This window comes from Strix aluco, chromosome 23 (genome assembly GCF_031877795.1).
Source record: "Strix aluco isolate bStrAlu1 chromosome 23, bStrAlu1.hap1, whole genome shotgun sequence".
Classification (NCBI taxonomy): domain Eukaryota; kingdom Metazoa; phylum Chordata; class Aves; order Strigiformes; family Strigidae; genus Strix; species Strix aluco.
This window is the reverse complement of record NC_133953.1, coordinates 6097800-6125009: the sequence shown is the minus strand read 5'-3', so window position 1 is coordinate 6125009 and position 27210 is coordinate 6097800. Positions and strand designations below refer to the sequence as shown.

General features: G+C 44.3%; 1 protein-coding gene across 6 annotated transcripts in view; it reads right to left on the bottom strand.

Annotated features, from left to right (window-relative positions):
* Positions 1-24334, bottom strand: part of ZBTB44 (zinc finger and BTB domain containing 44) — a 41719-nt gene extending 17385 nt beyond the window's left edge. For 2 of the 6 annotated variants that reach the window (XM_074849010.1, XM_074849011.1), the window contains exons 1-2: positions 24147-24334; positions 4096-5165 (exon numbers count right to left, since the gene is read on the bottom strand). In XM_074849010.1, the coding sequence (XP_074705111.1) occupies positions 4096-5113 (1018 nt within the window). In that variant the 5' untranslated portion in view covers positions 5114-5165; positions 24147-24334. Of the gene's footprint in view, positions 1-4095; positions 5166-10021; positions 10128-10281; positions 10595-13745; positions 13864-24146 lie in introns of those variants that run through there. The other 4 variants (XM_074849007.1, XM_074849012.1, XM_074849008.1 and 1 more) reach the window with 3 other exon arrangements.
* Positions 24335-27210: the final 2876 nt, after the last annotated feature.

Genomic DNA, 27210 nt, shown 5'->3' with positions numbered 1-27210 from the left:
ATTTATTGATAAGATGCCAAGACAGGAGGAGCCCTCCGAGAAGTCAGAAATGCAACACAAAAGAGACCAAACATCTGTTTGTAAGAGAAACGTCTACACAGACCCATTCCAGAGCTTCAAGCAAACATCGCTCAGGTGGGTTTTGGAAACAGATTCTAAGGTAAATGCAGCACTAAAACAAAACTACAACTTCATTCACTTGATGTGGCTGTTGCTCAGACAGGCCTCCCTCATCATCACTTGGCGTTTGGCATTCAATCCTTGTTTCAGCGTATTAAACAAGGTTAGTTTGGCCTGATGTCACTGTAACAGGGAGGGAAGTTGGCAGTACAGGACTAAAACAATTCTAAGAACTGGTAGCCACCTCCCGCCAACCATACCCCTTGATTAGAAAAAAAAATCCTCTGGTTTGGTTACATGCGACCATGTTTTGTTCCCTCTTTAAGGCGAGTGCAGAGAGCAGACTGGATCACCTCACATTCCTCCTTTTCCTCTGATGATGGCTCTGGGTGCAACAGGAGATGATAAAAATGAATGACTGAACTCCTCCAGATTTCCAAAGGATCAGAATTGCTGTTGTTCCTCTCCACAACAGGGGCTCCCAAATCACAACGTGTGCGTAGAAGTCGCTTGGAAGTGGTAATTCCATCTCATCTCCTTTTCCCTCTGTTGAGACTGAATACCAAGCACTGTCTGAACTTTTCTGAACAGCCAAGTCGCCTTTGGGTCTCTACCACTGATTCCATGTCAGATGAGAACAGATGGGGGAAGACTTCTCTGTCTCCACCTACATCTTGAGAACAGGCGAGGCTTAGGAGAGTGCTAGGAGCCGCTCTTGCTGCTATGGTAAAAATAATTCTGCTTTCTAAGAGAGTGGTACGTGAGCAATCTGAATTTGGGAACCCTCCTCTAGAGCTCACTAGGAAAATCAAGTAGCACGAGGTCTACAATGACAAGTGTCAGACAAAATGGAAAACCAAAGAGAAGGAACAAAGACATGGAAAGTGAAGCAGAAAATGTGCATATTTTGTCAAAAAGAATGGGAGTACTGTCTCTGAAAAAGGCTGTCCCTATAAAGGACAGTGTGTTCTACAAAACCTTACTGAAGTAAAAGATTATTGTCTTAACGTGACCGCTTGTTATGGGGCCAGTGACGGGAGGAAACTTGTATCTCTAGCAGGTTCAAAAATATTTCATTTTGTTATGAGCTGACAACCTATGTTTGGGAAATTCAGCAACTATGCAATCTATAAAGTAACAAAAGTTAATCCCATTTTGACTTACCCAGCTTTCTCATGAAATATTTAACTGAAAGTCAACTGAAAAATAAGCCCAATTGCTCTTAGGTTTAATTTTATGCCTTCACCTCTCAAATGGGAACAGTGTTAATGAGTTATGAAAATATCTTCTCAGACATAGCTATTGTTGTAACTATAATGACTTATTTATCAAGGCCCTGCTTCACGTCTCCTTCCGTATTATAAAGTACCTCCAAATATAATAAATTGCAAATGAACAAGTCTTGAAATTGCCCAAAGAGTGAATAAGAGCTTTTTGCAGTATCAGAGAGAGAGGCAGGAATGCTTTTATAAATGCACTATAAAACACTGAGATAAATATATGCAATTATACGAGGAAAATATGTTCAGGGAAGAGAAAGCTGTACTTTAACATATCTTGCTGCCTCCATTTACTGTTCTTATATTGCTGCATAAGGAAATACATCTTTGGGAGGTAAAAAGTGCTTTCTAGCTACAAAACGTGCCTTATCATATATTAGGTACACGTGAACTGTGCTAAAAAGCAAGCACACTGTTTCTCTTTACAGCAAAATATGAAGAAAAACTATTCTGAGGATAGTTAACAATGTTATGCAAAAAACACTAAATATGAATTCAAACATATTCAAAGACAAAAAACAGATTTGCACTTCGAAGACTTTGGCCCAGCTCATTTTTCTTCTCTCTGTAGCTGTTTTAAGGAAGAACATGCTGTACTAACATCCTCAATAACAGACATTTAAGTTTAAACATTATAATCACTAAAGCCTAAGACCCTCTGCCCCGTGCCGTATACGTGGTCAGGTACATGACCTCAGTGGTACAAAACCTAGAACGGGAAACAGAAAATGCAAAACTTTCCCAAAAACATCATGTGGCTTCCAAACGGGTACCTTCTGAAGACAGATGTGCAAATTTGCTTGTTAACAGAAACCACATCAGGAGACTGGCTAAAGCAAGAACAGAATTCAGTAAGGTGCCTGACTACTGGAGTACATTTCAAAGTAATTTTTGTTTAACTCAAAGACTCTTAGAAAAGGAGATTCTATAGCGTTCAGTGGCACCTCTCTCTCTACAATTCAGTCCTAGTCTCACATTCTCACGTCACAATTCACTCAAGCCATTTTTGGGTATGCAATTTTTCTGATATTTCTCACTCCAAAAAATTCCACAGATCATATCTGTAATCCTGAGTATACACCCAGTTTCTTAAACTGCTTGGGTACATTTACAGTTGGTAAAACTCCCTCTTTTCACTTGATATGCTGTTTTTAACCTTCCCTAATCATTATTCCTGCTTGTTCTATTTTGTCTGTGATGGTACAATTACGTTAATGAAATAATTTGCGTCTCTGATCGCACGGCCCGGGCAAGGCCTTTCCGAAGTTGCTACTATAATGAGTTAAAAACTGAGTCAAACTAAACCTCTTCTTGAACAAGGACCACTTTTCCTGGAGACTACCCAGCAAACTGTTTCTGTTAGTTTTTAATCTATGCACTGTTTTAGCAAACTGCATTTAAAGATTTATATTTAAACTGCTATTAAGTCTGCTTCTCAGAAAAGGTAAACAGCCTTGTCTCCAGTAAATAAAACATTTTAGTTTGGAAAAAGCATTACTGATCTAAAACATTAACACATGAGCTATACAAACTGACAAACGAAACCAACATAAAGTCTTGAAGGACGGGAGAAATGGAAAATATTTTCATTTCTTTTTAGTGAGTACTACCTGAATAGTTGAACAACACTGATTATATATTGCAATCCTGGAATGGTCAGACTGATCTAACACTCACGTTACGCTGACCAAACAAAACAAACAATGCAGGCTACTAGACTGCCTTTATTTACTTTGTTGCATTTATTTATTTAATTAACCAAAGCAGCCTTTCATGTATACATTATTTGAATGAAGCAGAGCACTACATTTGCCATTCTTATGGTCTTCAAACAAAACAGGCTTTATTAAAAATCTTTCAGTAAACAAACTCTCACCGAGCACAGGTCAAGCCACTTAACTGAAAGCAAAACAGCTGACTTAGGCAAAATGTTGGTAATTAAACTAGAAATATTGCAAAACCTCTATCTTCTGGCTTACTAAAAGCCATTCAATGCATTCTGTGCAAAGAGGAAAAAAGGGATTGCTACAGTAACCTTTAAGTATTAGGTATTAATAAACAACAGCCTGCTAAAAGAACCCAAAACTGGCTTCAAATTGTCTTTCATGGAAAAAAGGTTTCTCTCAGCAATTGGCAGTATTTGAAGAAGCAACTTGAGAACCAAATCCCACAGAAATGGAAAGATTCTCAATATTATGACTGTGTGGTTTTGTTTTCGTCTGGGGCATTTAAGATGTCAGTGTTCCACCACTTATTTTGCAAATCTTCTTACAAAGGCTCTCTGTCATGATTATACAAGATTTTATGTCTGATGCAAAGTACCATTCTATCCCTCTGTGGCTACAGCCACAAGTCTTTCAGACTCGGTGTTGCAGCTCAGCTGAGATCATGCCTTTTGACACTAATGAAAACAGAATTATTTTCCCCAGTCAAGCAACTAGAAGTAGAAAGGGGTTATCAATCTCTACTGAATAAGGAGGTCTTCCTACAGGCTTACCTTTCTCAGCTGCCTTCTGAAAAGTATTTAAAGAGCTCCAAGTCCTGTCCCCCATCAGGTTTTACATGTAACATTTCATAAAACAGGAAAAAAAAGGCAGTTTCTCAAAAGTAAAACACGAAGCAGATTTCCTCCAATAAAATCACAAGTGCACACGTGCCTGTTTGTACATACATCTAACCCCAGAAATGGTCGTACCTATAGAGGAAGACTGTGGGCTGATCAGGAGATCTTCCTGCACTTGCTCACTTCCTGGGACCGTCTGTTGATCGCTCAGAGAGCTCTGGGATGCGCTAACGGGCTGCGATACTTCCTCGTGAACCTCCTCATCGCTTAACCTTTCCACTTTGACACGCACGTCCTCTTCAATCACCAGGGGAGAATTGGCTTTTGTGCTCTCACAAGTCACGTAATCTGCAATTCTTCTGTTGGACTCGGAGGGTCCAGGCATTTCCAAAGTCCTAGAGTTCTCCGCCTGCTTCACCTTCTCAGACTGAAGCCTTCGATCAATTCCAAAAGGAAAAGTCCAAGGAAAAGCTAAGGATGAGTCCACAGGCTGATTTCTGGACTCCGGGTAAGAAGTTGAAGGATTCAGCACTTGGGGGGAACTGGTTTGGGTGTTACACTTAAGGGGGCTCTCAGGAGACATAACGATGTAGCTTTTGCGCTTTCTTCGCGACTCTCGGCAAACAGGAATGGTTCTTTCCACCACGCTGCACTCAGAAGAAACTGGAGAAAGGCTGCCGTCTCGAGAAGTAAAATTGCAGTTTGCGCTGTTCTCCTGTCCCGCATCCAGCACCTTCTCCTGCTGGCTGTTGGGCGTATTCCACAAAATGCTGGACTTCATGAATTCTGAGCACGTGCTAGCAACGCTGAACATCTGCATGTAGCTGGCTGCTGCCAACACATCAATAATGTTTTCTGTATTAATAGATAGTGTTGCTGTGTAAGCGTATTCCAGAAGAGGTATAAAACCAGTCACTGTCACATGGTGTAGGTCTAACACGCTCTTGCTCTCGTCTTCTGCTTGGCCGACCAGTTTGGAACGGAAAAAGTCGCTGCAGGCTGCCAAAACCACCTTGTGCGCCCTGAAAATTTTGTCCTGGACGCGGATGGTGATATCACAAAAATGTCCATCGTTGCGGAGCATGTTCAGCTTCCCCAGCATCTCCTGACTGTGAGCAGGGGAATTATGAGTGAATGTTTTAACACCCATTTTTTCACCTTTCTGCTAGCGTTCTTTCCACATACGAGAGATCACAGGTATCCTAAAACAAAGAGGAAAACTGTCATTTTCATCTCTGAAAGCAAAAGTAAAGTGGTTTCATGATTATAAGACTCTGTATGAAGAAAATTCAGTCGAATTCTCTAGGGTCGTGCCTTTCTAGGATGCAGACTGTGCAATGGACTAACTCTACAGAAATGCAATTACCTACTTGTAATTTTCAAAACCACAGATCAAATTATTTGCAATCTACCACCTTCCACATTTCTGCTACTGCCTGCTCAAAACAAATTCCTAACACAGTTTAGAGAAAAACAAAGGTCTGTAATCCTAAAAAGAAAGCATTTTTGAAACAATCATCTGTGTAAGAAACCGGGATTTTTATTTTCTGGGCCCAGGAAACTATTGCTCACAGTTCTTAAACCTGACAGACTTTGCCAAATGTTTCTTTTGAGTGGAAAAGACGTGAGCTTGGGTCCACTTACAAGTGTGCAGGAGCAAGCAAATGTCCCAGACAAGGTGTTTAATACCAGAAAAGCTTTAGAGAAACTACAGCGTGAATTTTCAGAGGACAGAGTTCAAGCTAGTAAACATAAAATAACAGTTGCCAATAGCTCTTCTTTCCTGCTGCAGTGCAGGTACTGATTGCCTAAAGATGCTTTTGATAAATAGGTTTGGACTAGGATGAGAAGTTATTGAAATTTCCTTCGAAAACACAACAGATTATAAACCTCAAAGGAAAGTTTAAGTTTAAATCAAATACACACAACTGGATTTTACATATGTGATAAGCATATATAGCAGGGCAACTTCTTTCTTCTGAAAAATACCAAACTGCCTTCTTGGGGACCAGTTTTCTCCTACGTGTGGGAGCAAATGCATGTTTTTTGTGCAAGGTCCTGAAGGAGTAGAAGGGGGTGTACGGCCCGCACTGTCTGCAAGTTCTAAGGCTGGAGCAATATCTGAAAACTAAATGTCTCTGATTTGAGGGGGACGAAGCTGATCCACGAGTCGCTCCCTCTGCAATACAGAGGGGAAAGACACTGTGCCAAGCCAGGTGCAACATGCCCAGACAGCCTCTCTGCCTGCAGTGGAACTTCCGTGGCCACCAAGGCTGGGTCTACTTGAAGAGAGCGGGGCATCTCTGAACAACGAAAATCAGTTCCTGAATTTCCTCCAATTATTTCTGAATTATTTCACTGTAAAGGAAACATAAGCCACCACGTTTCACCTTCTTAAGGCCCCCCCACAAGCCTCCATGAAAAGTCTTCTGTGTTCCACATGACTCACATGACATAGAAATATCATCTCGGTAAAGTTGGTGGTTAAACATCAACAACATAATTGGATCTGATTATTTCCTGGAGTCAGCCAGCTTCTTCACATCATCCTTCTCCCTTCCCTTACACGTATGCAAAAACATACCACGCTTGCAAACTGCTCGTGTGGAGCTTCACAGATACAAAGAGCACTGCAAGTTTGGAACAACTTACCACAAATCTCACAAGTCTTAGCACATATTTAAATGGCAGCTGTCAGAGCCTACCTTGCTCTACAGAGATTTACACTTGGCTGCTTCTTGTTCCTACAATTTCACTTTTGATACTGCAAACCCTTTCAGACAGAGGAAAAATATCTATTTGAGAGAACAGATTAACTAACACTTAACAATATATATAAAGCCCGAGTGAAACTGCAAGGGCCGTTTGGATTTAAAATGAAATTTCACACTACTGCAGAGGAAGAAGTTAAGCACAAGCAAAACACTCCCTTCAGTGAAAGAAAACATATCGACCTCAAGAGGCATCTGAAGACCCAGACTGTTTGTTCTCCAGCATGAACCAAATGAAAAGCATATTTAATTGATCTCAGACCAAAACACTACAGTAAAATCTTGTAACAGCATATTCTAAAATGGCCTTGGGATACCCTTCCTTCTGGATTCCCAGTCGGTGCAGCAGTTCCTTGGCACATCAGAAGTCCAGAAGTACTTCTGTTCAGCAACTGGCTACAAACAGAATAACACATTGGCAAGGGCTATCAACAGTACATCTAGTATTTAGAAATAGAACCGATACATAACTATAAACAAGGAGAAAAATCTAAGCAAGCAATACTCCCAGTTCTTATATGCCCAGAAGACTAAGCCATTTCCCTTCTCCGTTCATCCAAATGAGTAAGGCTCGTCTCTCCGGAGAGCTCTGTTCTGCTCACCTCCTTCAAACCCTGCTCTGAACCATTCCTTGTCCTGCTTCCCCCTCCTGCCCACCTCTCCCCTCTTTGGCTTCCCTTCCCCTTCTCCTTTCATCTTTTGCTTCCTCGACCTTGATCTGGTTACAGAATTTAAAATAAAATAGCGGAAGTCAGTGATGTGCAGTAAATTGATTTAAATCTATTACAGGGGCAGCGTGCCTGCCATGAATGTGGGATATTGCTCTGTTAAGTCACTTCTGTAAAATAACCTTCCCCCTCACGGCACTGACACCACCGTTCAAACAAGTGGCTCCTACACAGGCTTCAGTGTGGACAAAGGAGTAGGCATATGCAGGCTATTTTCAGAAAAATCAAAAGAGGTGGGCTGAGGAGGGGGAACAGTATCAGTTCTTTACAGTTAACGAGGTAGTAAAGACATCAAATATTTTTAGACGGTAATTTAAACAGTATGAAAATATTTTCCACATGAAAAGATGAGCATGCTAAAGCTCAGCCAGGTTATAAAATGGTTCGATTCTCTTTGTTAATCTTTCAGTGGCATAGGGCACTTTTATAGCTGCACTAAGTCACGGTGACGAAAGGGGGTAAAGGGCTGCAGTATTACAACTTCACCTCAAGCCCAGCATCTCTGGATCATCACCATTTCAAAATGACATTTTGTCACGTCTTATTACCGATTATTAGATAGTCCACGACAGCAATTGTTAGACCATAAGGTATAGGGTGTTATATTCAGGAGTGATTAAAGAACCATAAACTAGAACTAAATATACACCATAGCCTGGGAGCATTGGGGTGGGGAGATCAAGGCGCACACATAAACTAAGTGATAAGTGGGTTGGAGCTGGGAAAGTTGTTCATCTTCGAGCCACAAACCATCAGTGATTCTCTAAGCAGGGGCTGGGGTTGGCATCAAAGAAACGGACAGTGGCTTGCTTCTCCTTCCCAGCTGCTGGCAGCGTGGCTCCTCCTCCCCACAATCCACGCACGCCCTTATGCCCTAGCTCACACTACATTAGAGTGTTTCAAAGTTCAAGAGAAACACGGTGAAATTTAAAGACACTTTCAAAAGTTTTAAAAATATTCTCAGCAGGACACTTCGGCCTGTATCCAATGGGCTGTATTTAACTTGGCCGCAGAACCTACAGTTCGAGGGAATGGTTTTTCCAGCGTGAATTCCTGCGCTGGAAACGCGTGGGGATTCACCACCAAAGCGCGGATCCCCGGACAAGGTGAGAATTCAAACACGAGCACTTCAGGACTTCCAGAGCAAGGAGAATTTTCTCCACTATTAGCTGAAAGCAGTCTGAAGGTAAGTGCTACCATACCAAAGACTCTGTACAATTCATCTGAAAATTAGTTGTTTTTTTTTAATCCTAAGAGCACTAATGCAGACCTGACCTTTAAGTACTTCAAAGTAACTTAGTTCAAAGTAACAGAACTTCTTTCTGTTTCAAGGCTACTGAAAAACAAGTTTTAGCAGCAGTTACCAGTTCACATACACTGTTTTGGGACAATGATTAAACCCATGTCAAGTTTTGGTGCTCAGAAACAATAAACATGTGAAAGTGTTCACTATGTTGTGTAAATGGAAAAGAAACGGTAACAGAATTGAAAAAAATTGCTTCTATGACTTGCCTACTTTCATGCACTCAAAAGTTAGCTCCTTACTCACCTGATGCCTGATGTTATGGCTCAAATAATTTTGAAACACGGTACCTATACTAATCTTGGGGATTTTTTTCTTTGGAAGAGTCAGTTAATCAAACTCATAGAGCTGTTCGCATTCAGTTCTCACTTAGTTATATTGTTTTACAACAGAAGTGGAAAATTTTTTAGCACCATAAAACTACCACCCCACATTTAACCTCTTTATCCTGACCCACGGCAACTTACAAAATATCACAAAACCACTAACTTTTTTGAATGCTAAAACCAACATAATTCAGATACAGAAATGACACACTGGCTTTAGTGCCCAAAAAGCTCAGGGAATTCCCACCCTTGCGCTCACCCATCCCTCAGGTACACTGATCCAGCTGTGAGGTCATGGTGTAAATCAGATCACTAGTCATCTTTTTTTCGAAATTTATTTTTAACCCAGACCACACCTTGGGCACTGGTTACAGCACCATCCCGCACACAGCGGCAGCAGCCCAAGCACAGACAAATCTTCTGTGGGGATAAAGGTGTGACCTGGACCACCTTATCTCTGCCAGCTTCTCACAGGTACCAGCACCCCTTGCTCCCTCAAACTGCCTAAGTGGTTAGTATAATTAAGTTTATAATTGAATTAGAACAACTGCTCTTAGCGCATACTTAACTGCAAGTTTGCTATTTCTCTTTCAGACTTGAAACACTTGTTTATCTAAACATGCATCTGTTTCCCCCAACACCAGCTGGCCTAATAAAAGGTACTATCTCCCACTACAAATCTTGCCTTGCTTCACTTGACAAAACTGCTGGCTGGAGCTGCCAACCCATTCTCGTTTCAAACGAATCCACAGCACTTTCTAAACTTTGTTTCAAACCGTGTTTTAAGCCAGGTCAGTAAACCTAGTTTGAACTCAGCCCAAGCCTAACAGTCTTTATGAAAAAGAGACGGCAAACACAAGGTTCCTGTGCTCAAAATTACGTCAATGTGCAGTATTCGCTTTGGTGTACTGGAATCTGTGGAATGCAAACCTGTAACCTTTAGCTGCAGTGGGTGACTGGACCAGGGAAATGAACCATCCTGCTAAGCATGCAGTGTTTCAGAACTTCAATTTCCTCTAGGACAGCATACTTCAAACTGTAAGTGCACAAAGGAGCTAGTGTTAGCTTAGCTACTTCATAAACACCGTTATGTTAAAACCCGAAATAGATGCTGAGCTGCAGCCTATAAACAGAGGCTGAGGTGATACTATACCCTGCAGAAAAGGAGAGCATTCAGTGCTGGGGCTGACCTGGTCCTCAGTCTCTTGGTTTGGGAACCAGACTTTTACTCTCCAAACCACTCCCATGGAAATTGCTCCTGTGTCCCTTTCTTCCCAGTTTCACAGAAGAGGACAATTTTCAGGCATTTTCCGTTGTAAGGAGTTTGTGGAGGGCTTTTGTTCTTGAACAGGGCTCTTGAGCTGCATGTTGGACAGTCCCCCAGGAAGACCTGTGTCTGCCCAGCAAAGAATCACGGACAGCGAGATAACCAACTCCGGAGAAATCCACGTGGGAGCTTTAATGGTGGAGCAATTTCACATAGCAAGCTGAAGACCTGAAATACTACAGTCCAGCAATTTGTTGTTAGCAGTAATACTCCTTTTCACAGTAGAAGGCATATAAATGAGTGTGTTGTGCTTTTCCTACATACTCCAGAAGTACTGCATTTGATAAGGCCATTTATTTTGTAAAAATTGGGGTTTTGGCACACCACTTTTGACAAGTTCATGTGCCAGAGTTTTTAAGGCCATTGACTGCATCTGCCATTAGTGTCGCTCACAAAAAACATTTGTTAGACACTTTGTACTCACGCACAAGCTTGTACCTATGTTCACCACTTTATTTATTTATTTTTATTTTTTTTTTTTTACAAGAGCACTTTCCAAGGATGCTACAGTGGCAAGTTGCTTCACAAGTGCCACCTCTCCCTCTGAAAAATTCCTGGCCAAGAGACATTCTAAAAGAAGATCTTCCTAAATTTTAGGTACAGATCACCAGAAGCTGCTCCAGAAGGGTGGCACACTATTTCAGAACTAGAGTTAAAGCTTCACAGAGGCAGACTAAAGCACTATCAGGAAGCAACTATGGTTTCAAATGTGTAAGTGCACAGAAATAATTCTAATTGATTCAGGTCAGTATAAATAGCCTGTATAATTTTCAGGTGAAAGATGAACTCTGTGCACAGGCCTCTGTTTAGCACTTGAAGAAACTGCATTGTGGCAAGAAGCTCCCCCCCAACCTTAAATGAATTTGTAAGGATCTAGTTAAGTTCCTCGCCAGCAGTTTACAAAGTCGAAGCACCAAGGCTGCAACTCTTCACAAAAAATTGTTGAGAAGATTTGCACATCTGGAAGTCCTGAGCTGCACCAGGGTCCATGATAACTTTACTTGCTTGGTACCAACCACGGCAAACCTCTGCAGGACAGCAAACAGAGGCAGGTGCAACAGCACACGTTATTCCTTTAAGCTCTCTGACAGACCAGGAATAGTATTTATCTGCAAAGGACAAGGAGAAAAAGCATCCAACAGTTCCTCTTCCAAACTGATTCCTCAAGAACAAGGATGGCCCAGAGCATCTGTGAAGAACCTGTTTCATATTCCTAACAGATGTCTTCAGTTTCCCCAAAATTAAACCCTACGGGGGTTTAATAGAAAGGAAAAGCTTTAACTGTAACATGCCACAGGAAGAAAGATGATGTGTGAGGGCACGGCAAAGTCCTAGATCGCAGTCGGAGCACTGACTCACATTATCATTGCTGTTGAAAACATTAATCTTTAATGTAGATAGGAAAAGAATGACTCGGATGATGGAAAAGTGGATTTGCATGATGCAAATCAGGTAGGTGCATTTTAATTCTCAGAGCTAGTGAAAGCATTGAGACAAGTAGTGGGGTGCCAAAACCAGCAATTTATTCTACAAAATGGTTTTATTGTAAATTGAGATGGTAGGTCAGCTGCAACAGAATACTTCTGAAAGGATAAAATTAGAAAACATTTACATATACATTTTAAGGGAAAGTTCAGGGTGTGATTTTTGCAGTAACAACAGACTTCTCTCCCCTCACAGCAAAATACAGACTATCTTAAAACTGGTTTGCACGACTGGAGCTTCAGCTGATAGCCCTCCTCTTCGAGATGCTGTGGCTCCCAGCCACTTATCTCTCCAGCAATTTATCATTCCAAACCCAGGGACTGGTTTTGACAACTGTGCCTTAATCACTGTTGGTTTTTTCAGAAGAAGTTAATTAGATTAACTTCTTGAAGTATATTCCCATACAAGAGAAGGCAAAAAGTTCACCTATTCTGGCTTTCTCTTTTAACTGTTATTAGCATCAAGGTGTTAGCTTTGGTCAGAAACCAGTGCTGCTGCTGAATGCACCAAACTCGAGCTCTCCACATGCTGAAACATGTGGTTTACTCAGCGGTGAGGAACCTGATAGGGCCCAGGTATGAGGCTAATGAATGAAAGAGCTCCCGTTTCTGTGCAAACTCCTAAAAATAGTTACAAAAGTTCTCAGCGCTCTCCTCAGCTTTTGTCACAAGCCCAGGGCCTGCTCACCAAAATCGTTTTGTCATCCTCATTCATCACCCTGAAGTAGGTTGCAAAGTTTTGACTGACCAGAGTGTGCTTCTGGCCAGCACTTTTTCAAAACTCCAGCAGCCCGTCCCCCAGCTGCCACTGCCCTCCTGGCACACAGGGCGAGAAGTGCGTCCACTGAGCACGGCTGTCTTGACTCAGGGCTGATCTGAACAGAACTGAAGGGGCCTGTGAGAGAAGCCAAACTGTCTCGTTAGAGACTCTGGAAACGACATCTTGCCAAATCTCTGCTGCGAGGCAGGAGGGGGACAGGCACTGTTCTTGCAATCCACTTCTGCACGTTCCTGTTACTTAATTTCAACTTTGTTTGCCCGAAGACAGGCACTACCTTAGCACGCTCTTCTACTTTCTCCTTGGTTTTGCAGAATTATTTTTTTTTTTACACCATAGATATTAAACACAAACAGCACAATACCTGCTGTTAAAGCAATCCAGACCGAGAATAAATCAGAAATATTTGCTTAGTTCCAAATACCTCGATTGTACTGGTTCTAAACTATAAAACTCCAAGTAAAAAGTGTACAGATTCCAGAGAAGACCAGTCTTCCCCATGCTACAACTCTGCCTCAGCATATAAAAGCAGGATGTTTGCTAGATACATGAAAAAAAGCAACATCTACTGTAATGAACCAGGGGAACACATCTACTACTTTTATTTTAGAATGTTAAAACCAATTTAAAACATATCACAGAGCTGTTGTTCTTGTACCATGAGGTCATTACAAAGAAAAAGCCGTAAACCATCAGTTAAACTGTCACTATTTTTCAGGAGTTGCTGTTTCTACACATAATGTGAAGCGCAACTGTGTCTTTGGGATTCTTGTTTTGGTTTCCTGATTAGTCATTTGCATGGAAATGAAGAAGTTGGGTGTAAAAATTCAGCAGTCATGATCTGACAGCCTGGCAGGAGATATTAGATAAAGAGAGCCTGGGTGCAGGCTGATAGGAAGAAGCCTTACAGCCTAAAGAGGAGCCTACGTTAGAGCCCAGCACACAGCAGAGAGAAGGGAAATGCAAATGCATGCACCTAAACCAAGCTGGATCAGTCAATAGCAGTGCCTCCACAAACCTCCAAAACCTTCCCAGTGATGGAACAGAACAAGACGCAGAACTTACCAATCTGTGTCGACACATCTTCCAGAGTGTCCCTTGCAGACTGTATCTGTCTGAAACCCCCAAGCATGTCCTGGAACTCAGAAAGGAGATCTTCCAACCCCTGCATCTGGCAGAATTAAGAAGTCATCTGCCTGACCGTAATAGATGACAGATGCCAAGGCCACATTCATTAACTTCACCAGCAGCTACACACTGGCAGCAGGCTCTCCTGCAGCTCTGGCTTGTCACTTCCTCATGAAAGTGACACTTCTAGATTTATCCTTGCCCCTCAGCATCCCCTATATATGGCCTACAGGACATGGCCTGTAAGACTTTCTTCTGACTGATCTCAAATTGGCAAGAGAATTTAATCCTACTGTAAACCCTTCTTTTTAATTTCTATTGCAGGAACTGCACACCACTTATGTCTCAGGCAAATGAGAGACAAATGAGAGTTTTGGTCTCTGCAGCTGACGAACTCACAGCTGTCATGAGGCTGCTCTATAGCAGATAACCAATACACAGATAAATCGCAAAATTATTAACCGTGGAAGTGTCGCAGAGCTGGAATTCAAGACATACATAGTGAAATTTAACCTGCTAAACGGCTTCTGGGCAGTGAAAATTCATCTGCACAGCACTGTAAAGGGCTGTGGCCAACAGCAGACCCTTCTGACTGATGGAGAAGCTATGAGCTGACAGCAGCTTGTAACCAAAAAAGCTTGGGAACCACCGACAGACACCGAGAGCTCTCTACGTAGGCACTGAGTGTGCTAGACTAATACAGCAAGAAGATTAAAGCATAGCTACAACTCCTAGTCTAGATAAAACTGGAAGATTAAAGATCACGTTGTAGGTGTGTAAAATGTTACCACTCCTTTCATTAGAAGTCAATCTAGAAAGGTTTCCATTAGGCACCGCTGTGATTACGAACATGCAAAACGGTATTTTAATCCCAAAGGTGGTGGTGTCCTGGGAGAAAAGGCAGGACTATTCAAAGATTGTCTCAATTTGTGGCACACACCTGCCAGAAAGCTTGGCAACACTGACACTGTGTTGATTTTATCTCTCAAATATTTAGTGCAGAACCTCCGATTATTTAAAAATTTAGAGATGTTTTCATCTCTCAAAGATACATGATTATAGGTGTTTGTATACAACTGCAGAAATCGGGCTAAATGAAAACAATCTGAAGAAAAGAAGAATGAAGGATAAGAAAAACAGAAAATGGGACACCACCTGTGTTTACTGAAGCTAAAGTATGTCAAACTGACTTGATAATGTATTTTTCAGAAAAAAAAAGGAAGTGTCACATGTGATGAGAACTTCATTAAAATGTTTGAATAACATGACATATAGAGTTATTAGTGAAAACAAGGAGATGAATAGTCAAACTGAAGCTAAGGAGCTGGCTGAAAAGAAGTAATTCATGCACTTGAAATAACAGGTTAAAGAATTTACCTGTGAAGTGCCGTAAAGACTTGTTTTAGCAATGATCTCTGAGTGTTTCTGTAGAGACACTGGCTCACAAAATGCTGATGAAAAGGTTAAGATGTATCATCAGCACAATGCATAAAAACAAAATGACTTGAGAATTGGAGTCCTAGGAACAGAACGAATTTCACGGGAAATCCAACAATATGAAGTAAAACCTTGGCATTATGTACCAGGGAGCTAGTAACGGACTTGAGCTATAATCTGGAAGCTAATTAGTTAAAAGTGACTTTGGAGTAAGATCTCCACACTACTAAATTAAACGGAACAGCAAACTGAAAGGCCTGCAGAACAACCAGACTACTTTAATATCTCATTTTTTCTCAGGTATTCGTCAATATCTATTTTAACCTCCTGAAAGGTTCTCAAGAGGGTTTTGGGGTGTGGTTACTTCACTGAGCTGCTCCCCCTTAACATGTCTGTGAAGTAAACTATGCCTAGAACTCTTCAGAGCATCTGACTTAACCCGAGGATGCTTCAGCTAGAAACATGTACTAGCTAGAACTGATAGGGCATACACTCAACGCACTGATCAGCAAGACGGCTCTTAATCTCAGGATCTAATTAAAAGAAGAGATTACGATAATCAGGGCAGTACAGCAGTGTGTGCTGTATGTAAACTGTTGATCTGACGCCACTGACTGATTTTACACAAGAGCTAGAAGATGTATTTTGAAACCATTTACAGATACATAAAGACAACAGAGTCACTTTCTTAAAAGACTCTGTAACTTTCTACATAACTGAAGTTCGCTGGCTGTGACAAATCCCATGTTTGGTGCAGCAGCTCAACTCTTAAATAAGATTTATCTGGAGAGAGTTTAAAACAGTAACTTTGCACCATTCTGGTGCAGACCGGGCAAAGAGCTTCAGGAACGCAATCAGGTACAATATCCTGGCTAGTCTTTATTCCTGACGACATGCAAGAAACTCCACACATTTTCATAGTCCTGTATTCCACCCCCGCACACCCTCCCCCAGTCTTGTTTTCCCTAGCGTGGAAAAGTTTTCCAAGTTTTGGTGCGATCATCTGAAGTCAGTTCTTTCAGAGGACAGAATGTTACCATTCACGACTTCAAAGGACCCAGATTTAACCTGTTGCCTTTTTGAAGCTGCAGTGCAAAGTATAAACTTTATGTGCCTAATATAGCTTTCACGTGGTTGAATAAGCAAACTAGATAAATGCCACTTTCCCCAGCCTCCAGCACTTTGAACTCTCATTGTAGGAATCTCACATTAGTGTTCCATATAACACATAAAAGCAAATTTTCTGACAGTACTTAAAACTGAGGCTCATTTAACAATACAAGCAGTAACTGCTAACAGGTCTTGTTATATACTGAGTTACATTTATTCTCTTAATAAAAATTAATGTGCAAACTTCACTAGATAAAACCTATTGAGGTATTTCACAACAGATTCACTGCCTTTCAGATTTCTGTTTTTCACCAGTTCTCTGAAAAAGCACATGACCAAACTATTAGACTGCTGGTTTAACAGTGGTTTGTCCCGAAAGCACATGCTGGAGATGTGTCTGCCATCAACGTATAAGCTAACCTCTGTTTGGGTTGTTTTTCTACTAGAATAAAAGCAACAAGTGAATTCACAGTCCTCTTCATATCCTCACGTAGGCAAGCCCCACAGAATGTAATCAGATGACACTGAACGGACTGATGTGTTATATCCCCGAGGCACACGTTCAAATTTAACCACTCTTTCCATGACAGTGTTTGTGCATAATTTTTGTGTGATCTTAATACCTTCTTTACACTTTTGCTCCGTGCAAATTCAGGTTGAATTTTTCCCAAATGTCTCAGTGCAGAAAAACCACTACATGACCGTTTCCCACCCCGCGTAATAAAAAGCGAAGCTTCTGTTTTATAGTCTTTGGTCTTTAACAGCAGTACAAACAAATGACACAAAAGAAAAAAAAAACAAAAACAACAAAACCCAAGTTGAACGTTAAATTCTTCTAAGTACTGCAAATTGCCAAAAAATATCCTAAAGTACTTTTATTTGTCACGTGTCAGCAACTTTCTAGTTTAAACTAATTCCAGAAAGCTATTTTTTCTTTTTTTACCATGGCTACCCATAGCATTTCACTCTTCACTTTCAGAAGCTCTGCAAGCACATCAACATAAACTTATGAAAAATGTACATCAGAAAGACTACTTTAGCCAACCTCCCAAATTAGTTACAAAAGCAAAAATCTCCAAGCCCTTTTTGGTGCTACCACGTGAAAGAAATACCAAGAAAAACAGCATGGGTTTTGTATCTGCATATCAAAATATTCTAGTATGGTTCAAGATGTTCTTGGTAGCACTACTGCAGTAGATCCACAAGAGTCAAAAGAAAAAAAAAAAAAAAACAACAAACCTTTCTGTGCTTCCTCACACACGTATACACCTATTTACAGAATAGTGCCAAGTCCTACTACATGTCTTTGAGGAGAGAAAAGGGCGCATGCCCCGTTTTCAGGCAGAAAAGGGTCGATTTTGGAGACCATTTTAATTGACAGCAGAGTGAAAACCATGCTTGGAAAAGAAATTACTTCTTCATTTCCTCCAAGACAAAACCAGGGCCTAACTGCATGCCTTATGCCCCAAGAGTGCCAACAGCAACCAGACTTTGGTAGCTGAAGAACCCCTTCTCTCGGCTATCACCCCCAAGGCTGTGCCTCCTACGTTATTGTGCGCAAGGCTTTAATTTTTGTCACTTGGAAATGACAAACCTGTCTCCTCATTTTACAGAAACAAACGACTGTAACTGCATATCACAATCATGAGGTTTGTGACAGCCAAATTTGGCTAAGTGCTAGTCTTTACTAGTTCAGCACAAAGCTTACTTGTCAACCGATTTGTTGTTTGAAGTATTCAGGTTTATTACAAAAAATGACAGCTTTCCTTCTCTCACTTTTATTCCAGATTAGCAAGGAAGCATTATACCTTAATGAAATCTACAGTAACGAGAATAAATGAATTTTTCTGAAGTCCAATGCAAATCTTAAGTCTCCCTGAAGCGCGTTAGCCCCATTAACGCCCGCAGTGCTGGAAGCCTGCGCTGACAAGCAACGCCACGGAAAAACCTGCGTAAAGAGCAAAGGGGAGAGATCAAGGCAAAGTCACACACCGTGCACCATCTGAAGAGGCGAAAAGGCATCGCTGATCCAGACAGCATGGACGGCGGCCAGCTAGTCAAGGTGTCACAGACATACAAACAAGCAGCCACCTTTCGAACGGAAGCGGCTATAAAGAATCCTGAACAAGTCCAAGCAAGGCAGGAATGTGGTTGTGTCATCGCCCTTTTAGCACTATGTGTACCCTTTATTTTCCTAATGACTCATTTATGCAGATAAACTTAAATGCCTAAAAGGAGTTCTTCTTGGCCCCCAAAACTAAAAATCCTTGTGTTTATCCACAGATCACCTTATCAGGTGAGCAGCAACTCTACAGGCTTTCTAACTTGCTTCCCTTGTATGGCCAAACCTGGACTGGCAGAAGCATATCTGTGGTTCAGGCTGGGGATAAGGAGAGTTTTGGGGTTTTTTTTTTAAAGCCTTTAGCATCTTTACTAAGATTTCACAGAAACTTCTCAGAGTAGATCTTTCTTAACAGGGCTATTTAGGCTATTTATCCACTTAAAAAAAAAAAAAAAAAAAACAAAAAACAACAACCAACCAAAACAAGACACTGAAAGAAAACTGCAGAAACTGTCAGACCTGCAGAGCTCCAACACTATGTAAATACCCGTGTTTAACATGAGACTAACTTGCCCCTTAACCCACTAGTGATTTTCAAACCCACTAGTGATTTCTAGGGCTCCTGGGTTTCCACAGAACATGGCATCTTTATGCTTCCAAAACCTTCCAAAGGACTTTAATCTGGCAAGTACCCACCCTCATTGCAGCTGTTCCATAAAGCACTCTTGGTAACATCCCAATAGAAAAAAATAATATCCAAATAGAAAATATTAATATCCAAATAGAAAATCAACTACCATCTCTAGCTAGATTTACAAACTAAGACCTTCTTCAATATCTGTAACTATTTCCAGTAAAGTGGTGCTCGCTACAATTACTATGTTCACTTGTACTTTTGAATATAAAATATTACACACAGTAAATGTTTATAATGTTATCACAGATGAGCTACAAAGCATCCTTTTATTAGAAAGCATCTCTTAACGCTCTGAAAAAACTGCCTTCATTCAGTCTTCTGGGGTAAAGCAAGCAAACAAATGTTGTGGTCAAATCACCTCAAAACAATATAGCAGAGCTCAAAGAAAAAAAAAAGTCATGTAGAACAGCCTCCGCAGACAGATGTACTAAATAGACTGGGACAATACAGCTTGGAAAAGGAAAAGAAAAAAAAAAACAACAAAGAGAGAAATCTGAGAACACAGAGATCTATAAAATTGCAAATGAGGTGGTGACTGGAAAAAGATTCTTTATTCTTTCTCATACTACAAGAGCTAGGAGGCACTCAATGAGATTACCATTCATTGGGTTTAAAACAAAAAAAATAAATACAAACAACCCCAAACCCAGGAATTATTTTTGCACAAACTGTGGGATTCATCGCACAGCATACTGTGGAAGCTACAGGTATAAACTGTTCAAAAGGCTGAGGCAAATCCACAGGTGACAGGTCCAACAGGCACTACGAAACACGGCTGTCAGCACCTACCCTCCAGCTCAGGCCACCTCCAAACCCTGCGCCGCTGGTAGGTGCGCCGAGGAGCGATTACTGCGCTGCCTGGGTAGGCTCTTCCACTTTCCCCCTAATGATTTCCTCCTGGCCACTGCCACAGACCACATGCTGAGCCCGACGCACATTTTGCAGTCCTTATTATCCCATCGTTCACGTACTCTGATAAACCTGTTCATGTGAAATAATTATTTTCCCCAGCTCTAAATTGGAATATATTAAAAACGCGCTATCTGCAAATAATGCACGGTTTAAGTCACTTCCTTAACTTGATTAAATGGAACGTAAGAATTAAACGAAATGCCGAGAGATTACAATTCCTCTCTTCCCATCCATCCGCGCGAATGCCATTTTATTGGGTTTGTCGTTCGTTTCCTACCACCACCATTTCATTTAGGCACCTTGTACAGAGCAAAACTAGACATTTGTTTTCATCCAGTGAAACCGTTAGAAGAATCAATTTGATCTCCAAGGCAAGTTAAGAGTAATGGACTCCTATGTTTACTTAGCAATAAGTATACAACTATTTAATTAGATCTATATGCCAGAAACTGCATCTTTCGAGGCAACAGCAGCCGCCACAGAGTGAGGCGTTTCAGCTACTTACATAAAACAGGGTTTTCAGTAATTTTTCTCTGCTTACAACTGCTGAAACGCTAACCACCTACTTCCATATCAAAAGGCTACTACAGGTAGAGGCACATCTCCCACCCCGTTTTGTTCCTGCAATCTTACACAACGCTTTTTCAAAGAAACAAGCGATTAAGTTGCTGCCCCTTTTCAGCCACACACGATTCCAAGACTGATGTCACATTTCAAGTGACAGACTGTGAACGCACTCTGCAACCATGGCATTTAATTTTGAAGTCAGCACTTGACACATTGAAGTATTTGGAATTCCTTAAGTCTGGCTGTCTGCACAGTTGCATAATTTGAGCAGGGATAACCTACTTACAACCGGGCAAGATAGAAGAATGTCAACAGGTGATCCCTTCTACATCAAGGGACATCTCCTTCCCCGTCACGTGCCAGCAAAAGCATCACTGCTTTGTCACAGTCTGACTTTCTTCTTAAGCTAGCGGAGTACAACGCCTAAACGGAGCGAAGTTACACGTATTGCCAGATCTTCTCGTAGGAATATACTCAAACGTTCCCAAAGCCCACTGAAAAAGGAGTTTACCAGATGTAAGAGACAGCGCCCAATACGAGCGCAGAGCGCCCAAGACCTTCTCCTCATCGGTGACACACAAACACCATTCACCTCGCAGCGCAGGCATCACACATCCATTCACGAGGACGTAAAAATAAAAAGCCTCCTTCAAGCAAGGCACGGGACACAACTGAAAATAACGTTCGGCCGCTTGTTCAACCTCACACGTGGGGGAAGCTGTATTTGATTTTGATCCTCTTAGCAAACAGCTGACCAGACCCTCCTAGCAGCACACATTCGCTACAGGCACCGCAGAACGAAACCACCCCTTTTAAAAGTTGCCAGAGTTTATGATTAACCTCCTGTTGCAACAAACATGGCAAGGATTCAGTTTCACTTGCTGACTACTTCTCTTACGTATTACAGAAGAAATACATAGGGACACTCCCCCCTCTCCAAACCTCACAGTCACAAGAAGAGGAATTCTCTCACCCTGTAAACAAAACCAGCGCAAAACCTTCTGTGTGGGAAAGCGAGCGCGATCCTCCCTCCTGACAAGCCAGCATCCGCACAACATCCACCTGGGGAGACTAAAGTAGGGCTGGAAATTCCCTTCCCCTGGAAAGGGACTGCTCAGAGTGTTCGCACCAATTAAAGTTTCGGATTAAAACCAGCTGTTTAAATAGAAGTAGTCCCTAGGGAGAGACACTTAGAGCATTGTAACTGGTTTCTGGTATAAACAGTTTTACATCAATGGAGGCATTTATACCGGTAGAGCTGTGTCTAAGTTAGCAGGTTAACACTTGTTCAGCTCCAGCTCCTTAAGTAGATGCACTTAAACCCAAGCAAGGTCTCCAGGTGCATCACACCTTGGATCTGCGTTACATGTAGACATCAAGCTGCAGTAAGAGACCTCAATGGCAGAAGAAAAGCACATCACACTCGAAATACCCTAAAAGACTCCCGGATGCGACCTGCCTGCGGTAAACAACACGTCACCTCGTCTATGAAAACATGCTGCCAGAGCCGGGGATCAATTCGGGAGGTGAACTGGGTGACCTCCACCTGGTTAAAAGCTAAATGTACTAGACACCCCAAGGATAAATACAATAAGAATTAAAAAAGGGGAAAAGGAAAAGCCTCATGTCAGGCAGAAGCACAGAGGGAAAGCAGGGGCAAACATGTAACTGGGAAACTGTGGGCATGGCAAACCAAGGACCTCCTCACGTGAGGGAAATAATGAAAGCAGGAGAATTCTAGAAACATCAGAATAGATGTTGGGCTGGAGAAATTATGTATATGACCGGAAAAGAGAAACTGAATATATTTTAGACCCACGGTTTCCAGCCTGGGATCCGCAGGTACCTAGGAAGTACACAGATGACTTCTTTTTATTCTGGCGGACTGCTCAGCAAAGAAAACCCAAAAGTGGAAGCAAAAAACCAAGGTAGGCTTAACCTGACCGTATCGCACTGCAGCATCAGCAGGGCACGGGAAGAAAACAGGTTGAAAGTCTCAGTCATGAAAGATGTAACAGGCAGCCATGAAGCGCAGCCAAGGAGAAATAAAACATGGGTAAGAAGGGGTGACCTCTCCGGCACGTGTAGCAAGGAAGTGCTACGGTCTGGGGGCAGGCACCGAAACAGCTGCTGCCGGGTGTCTGCGGGAAGATGCACGACATGAAAGGACAAACAGTGGAAACCTTCTCCCTGGAAGCGTGGAGGAGAAATGCCTGCCTGCCTGCCAAAGGCTACCGGTGAAACGCTGCCGGCGCCCCTCCTGCAAACACGGGCATCGCGGGGTGCACCGGCTTTGGGGGGGGCAGTCAGGGGGATAACCCTGGTGTGTGTTTGTAGGAGGAGACAGACCCTCCCTCATCACTGGGCAGAATAAAGCTCCACAGCGCAAAGAAGAGGTGGGCTGGAGCAGTCATCCCTTAGGCTTTGGTGGAAGATATCCGCATGTCTATTTGGGTGGGGAAAAAAAAAAACAACAAACAACACACAAACAACTTTGCAGCTTTTTGTAGACAGGAAGAAGCCTCCTGGGGTGTGTGTATTTAACAAGCTGTGGTGTTCAAGCACGGAGGTATTCCCCAGCACACCTGCGTGTGGAAAGAAGTACAGTGGATTTTGGAAGGCAGCGGTACCCTTGCCCTGCGCGTGTGAAAGGAGGCAATAGGCTCTTGGCAGGCAAGAAGCAGACTATACCCCCGCTCCACCATCTGTCAGTGTTTATGTTTGCATATAGGAAAATAACCCCGAATACATGGAAGGAGAGCAGAAAAACATGCAACAGATCTCGGCGGATGAGCGCTACGATATCCTCACGGTGCACGGACACGGGTGCAGGCAGAGGCCCCTGGCAGATGGGCAGTAAAGAACAGGCAGAATGGGGTGTTGTAGGGGGAAAAAAAAAAAGCCAACAAAAACAACAACAAAGGGACAGCAAGCTTTGCCTAACAGCTAGTGGGAATCCCGCTTTCCCTCCCATCAGCCTGCGGTGGGAGGCAGCAGGTATCCCGCTGGGATGCAGGAGACAACACAACTCCCCCCACCCCCCCACCCCCCCACCCCTTCCCAAAACTACGTTGGCGTGAGCCCAGGCAGCCGAGTGCACCCACGGGCTTCGGCTGGCAACGCAGCGCGTCAACACCGGGCAGCACAATGCCCCCCCGGGGCTGCCCGGAGAGGACAAACACACCCGCCCTCCCCGGGAGTGACACGGTCCCCCATGGGAGGGGGACACACGTGCGGAGGAAGCGCACCGCGCAACAACACACACACCCCCCCCTCAGCCGGGCAGCCCCGGGGACGCCGGTCACGCCAGACCTACCCCTCGCCCCCCCCTCCCGGGAAACCCGCGTGCACAGCGCGGCGGCGGGAGGGGTGTGGGAGGGGGAGAGGGGGACGGACCCGCGGGGTGCAGCAGTCAAAGCCCTCCCCCGGGTGGGCGCCCGCCTGCGCGCCGTCCCCCGCCCCTGAGGGGAACCAACGGCCGCCGCGCCACCCCCCCACACCCCACAGCCCCCCCCGCGCCCCCGCCGCAGGCCCGGCCGCGCTCCCCGGTTACCTGCGGTCGGTTGGGGGCCGGCTGGGCCCGGCGTGCGCGGGAGGCCGAGCCCCCTATCTGGGGCCGCGCCGGGGCCCTGCCTGGGCCATGACGGTGAACCGGGAGGCGGCGGAGGAGGAGGAGGAGGAGGAAGAAGAGGCCGCCGCCGCCTCCCCCTCAGGCGGCGCGCGGGGGGGGGGGGGGCCGCGCGCGAGCCCCCCCGCGTGAGGTGTGCGGGGGGGGGGGGGGGGCCCGGGGGGCGTGCACGCGGCGGCGCGCGCTGGCCGGCTCGCGGGGAGGGGAGGGGCGGAGGAGGAGGAGGAGGAGGAGGAGGAGGAAGGGGGGGACGGGGGGGGGGGAAGGGGAGGGGGTTCCCGGCCGTCCGAGCTCCCGCGCGCCGCGCCGCCCGGCCGGGCACTTTGTTTGTGTCCCAGAATGCACCGCGGCGGGGCGGCGGGGGCGGGGCCGCGGCGGCGGGGAAACGGGGGGGGGTTGGAGGAGGAGGAGGAGGAGGAGGAGAAGAACGGAGCGCATGCGCAGTGCGGGGCGGCGGGACCGGCCGGGACGGGCACCCCGGGGCTGGCAGCGCCGGCGACGGGGCGTTCCGGGGTGTGCGCGGGCCCCCCCACCCCTACACCCCCCTACACCCCCCTACACCCCCCTACACCCCCTTCCCCAGCGTGTGTGTGCCCCCCCGTGACCCAAAACCCTGCAAACTGCCCCTCAGTTTTCATCCATCCCGATCAAATTCAGAGCTGACGAGTCTCGAATTAATCCGCCCCTATAATTTGCTCCAAATCCGCGCCAAATCGGGGTAAGCATAGCTTAATTTAACGTCATTAGCGCAACCATTTCCTCCATGGCTTGTTTTACGGTGGGTTGTTGGATTTTTTTTGTTTTTTCTTTTTTTGTCGGGCTTTTTTTTTTTTTTTTTTTCGTGATGAGCGCTCGCTAAATTGAAGCAGGAAACAGATTGAAAGGCCGCCGTCCAAAAATGTTAATCAGCAGTAAAAAATTTAAAACCGGCCCCTGGAAAACGCCACACTGCTCCGTCGGCAAAAAATAATAATAAAAAAAAAATCAGAGGCCAAACTCCCTGCGCTGTCGTAAAATCCCTGGGACCGTTTTAGCTGATTCCTTGCAAAATTGGGGAGAGAATCAGAGTCCCAGAAAGCTCCAGGGTTGGACTTTCTGCTGCAAAATTCTCCTTTTGCTTCCTCTTATATTGACTTTATGTTGCAAACCTGACACGCGGCCGCCTCCCGTTGCAATCTACTGTGCAAAGCAGGAGCAAAATAGCACCGATTTCAGGAGGCTGCACGTGCTCCCGCTTTAATAAGACATAATTTGCAAGGAAGAATCTGCGCCTGGCTAGCCGTGGTAACTCCTGAATCACAGAGGATTAATAAAAAAACTCAGACTGCCATCCCTTGCTTTCAAAATGCTGCTCTGAAAAGTGTGGGGCTGGGCGTGTTTGATGGTGAAACTGTTGGAGATCGAGTGATTTTAGTCAACCGACGGCTGTATCCTGCTTGAGATTTGCTCGGAGCAGGCCACGGGCTTTGCACGGGTGGGAAATAGAGTCCAAACTACCCAAATTTGTGTCTGGAAGACAGTAAAATTCAGCGTGGTCTATGTCCTCACTGTGCTTCGGCAAAATAACAGAATCCTCCAAATAAAGCATTTACACCAACAGCCTTTAAACCTGCTACGTGCGGCCTGGAAATAAGCCATAAAACTGCACAATGAAGCACCACGTTGACTTTCTTTTTAAGGAATTAATTAATTTCACATAAACATCCCAAGAATAAAGCACGGCCCCAGCGTCAGGCGAGCGATAGGGCTGCGGGTACCCGGCTGGGACACCCAGGCTTCCCCAGGAGCAGAGCTGAGCTCAGGGTGCTCGACCGGTGCAAATCAGCGTCCAGAGGTTGGATTTCCCTCCAAATCCACGGCAATTCCCCCCAAACGCAAGGCGGGGAGCTGCCCTGCGCACGTGTGCATTGATTTCCCCCCCAAAAATCGCCACATCTTTGGCGGTTTAAACCCATCCTGAAAGAAAAAAAAAAAAAAGCGCCCTTTATTTAATTTCTTTCTCTTTCTCCCTTTTCCTTACAACCTCCTGGAAAGGCACACCCAGCTCCCGGCCGCCGTCTCCGCGTGGCTCGTTAGGTTTCCAATTAACGGCGGGGCGGGAAGCCGCTGGGTTTGGGATACAGAGTGCATCATCACCGCGGAGGAGCATATCGTCCTCCCCAGCCTGACTCCAATATGAATTTCTTCTCACTCCAGCAGAAGAGGCTGTTTTATTAATAACAATTTATTAGCCCTCGATACCTGAAGAGGTTCTCCAGCGATTCCCAGAGCCACGTTTGCTGGAGTAAATCAGGGAGGGAGACGTATTGATTTACGCCTGCTCGGGTTTCCTAAGCTACTGGGTCATCCTTTATTACTGTTTGCTTTTTCTGCGGAGTTGCAGTTTCTCAGCGAGAGGCGTTGCAATGAATTGCCGAAATACCCACTCCCAGTGTTTTTGTGGTAAGGGGATTTGCCCTTACGCACGTTTTTACAACATTGTGGCCTCGATTTGTGGACACAGATGGAGCAACGCTGATATAAACCCTGAGTAATTCAGTGGTAAATCTGGTCTGTGCATCTACTGCTCATTTATAGCGACACAGGGACTTCAAGGAGTCCCTTGGCTGAACCGGCTGGAATTTGATGAGTATAAAACACCAGTGGGAAAATGAGGAGAAAGCTTTCAAAGGGTGACCCGTAGCCTCCACCTTTGGCTTTTAAACAGGATGCAAGCTGCCGGAGCCGGGGGTGCTTAGCAGCACGGCCTGCATCGCTTTCAGGACTTGCTGCCTCACCGCGAGGAAGGGGGTCCCATCTGCAGCACGATGGATGCAGCTGGAGGCTGTGCCATCCCCTCAAAGCCCTCCTGGTCTGTCTAAACAGAAATTGTGGTTTCCCATCCACCCAGGAGACACCCAGCTACCTCTCCCGCCCATCCCTGGTGTCTGGCTCCGCACTTTAATCCTTGAATCTCTCCCTTGCTTACCCCATTCAAGCATCCAGAACG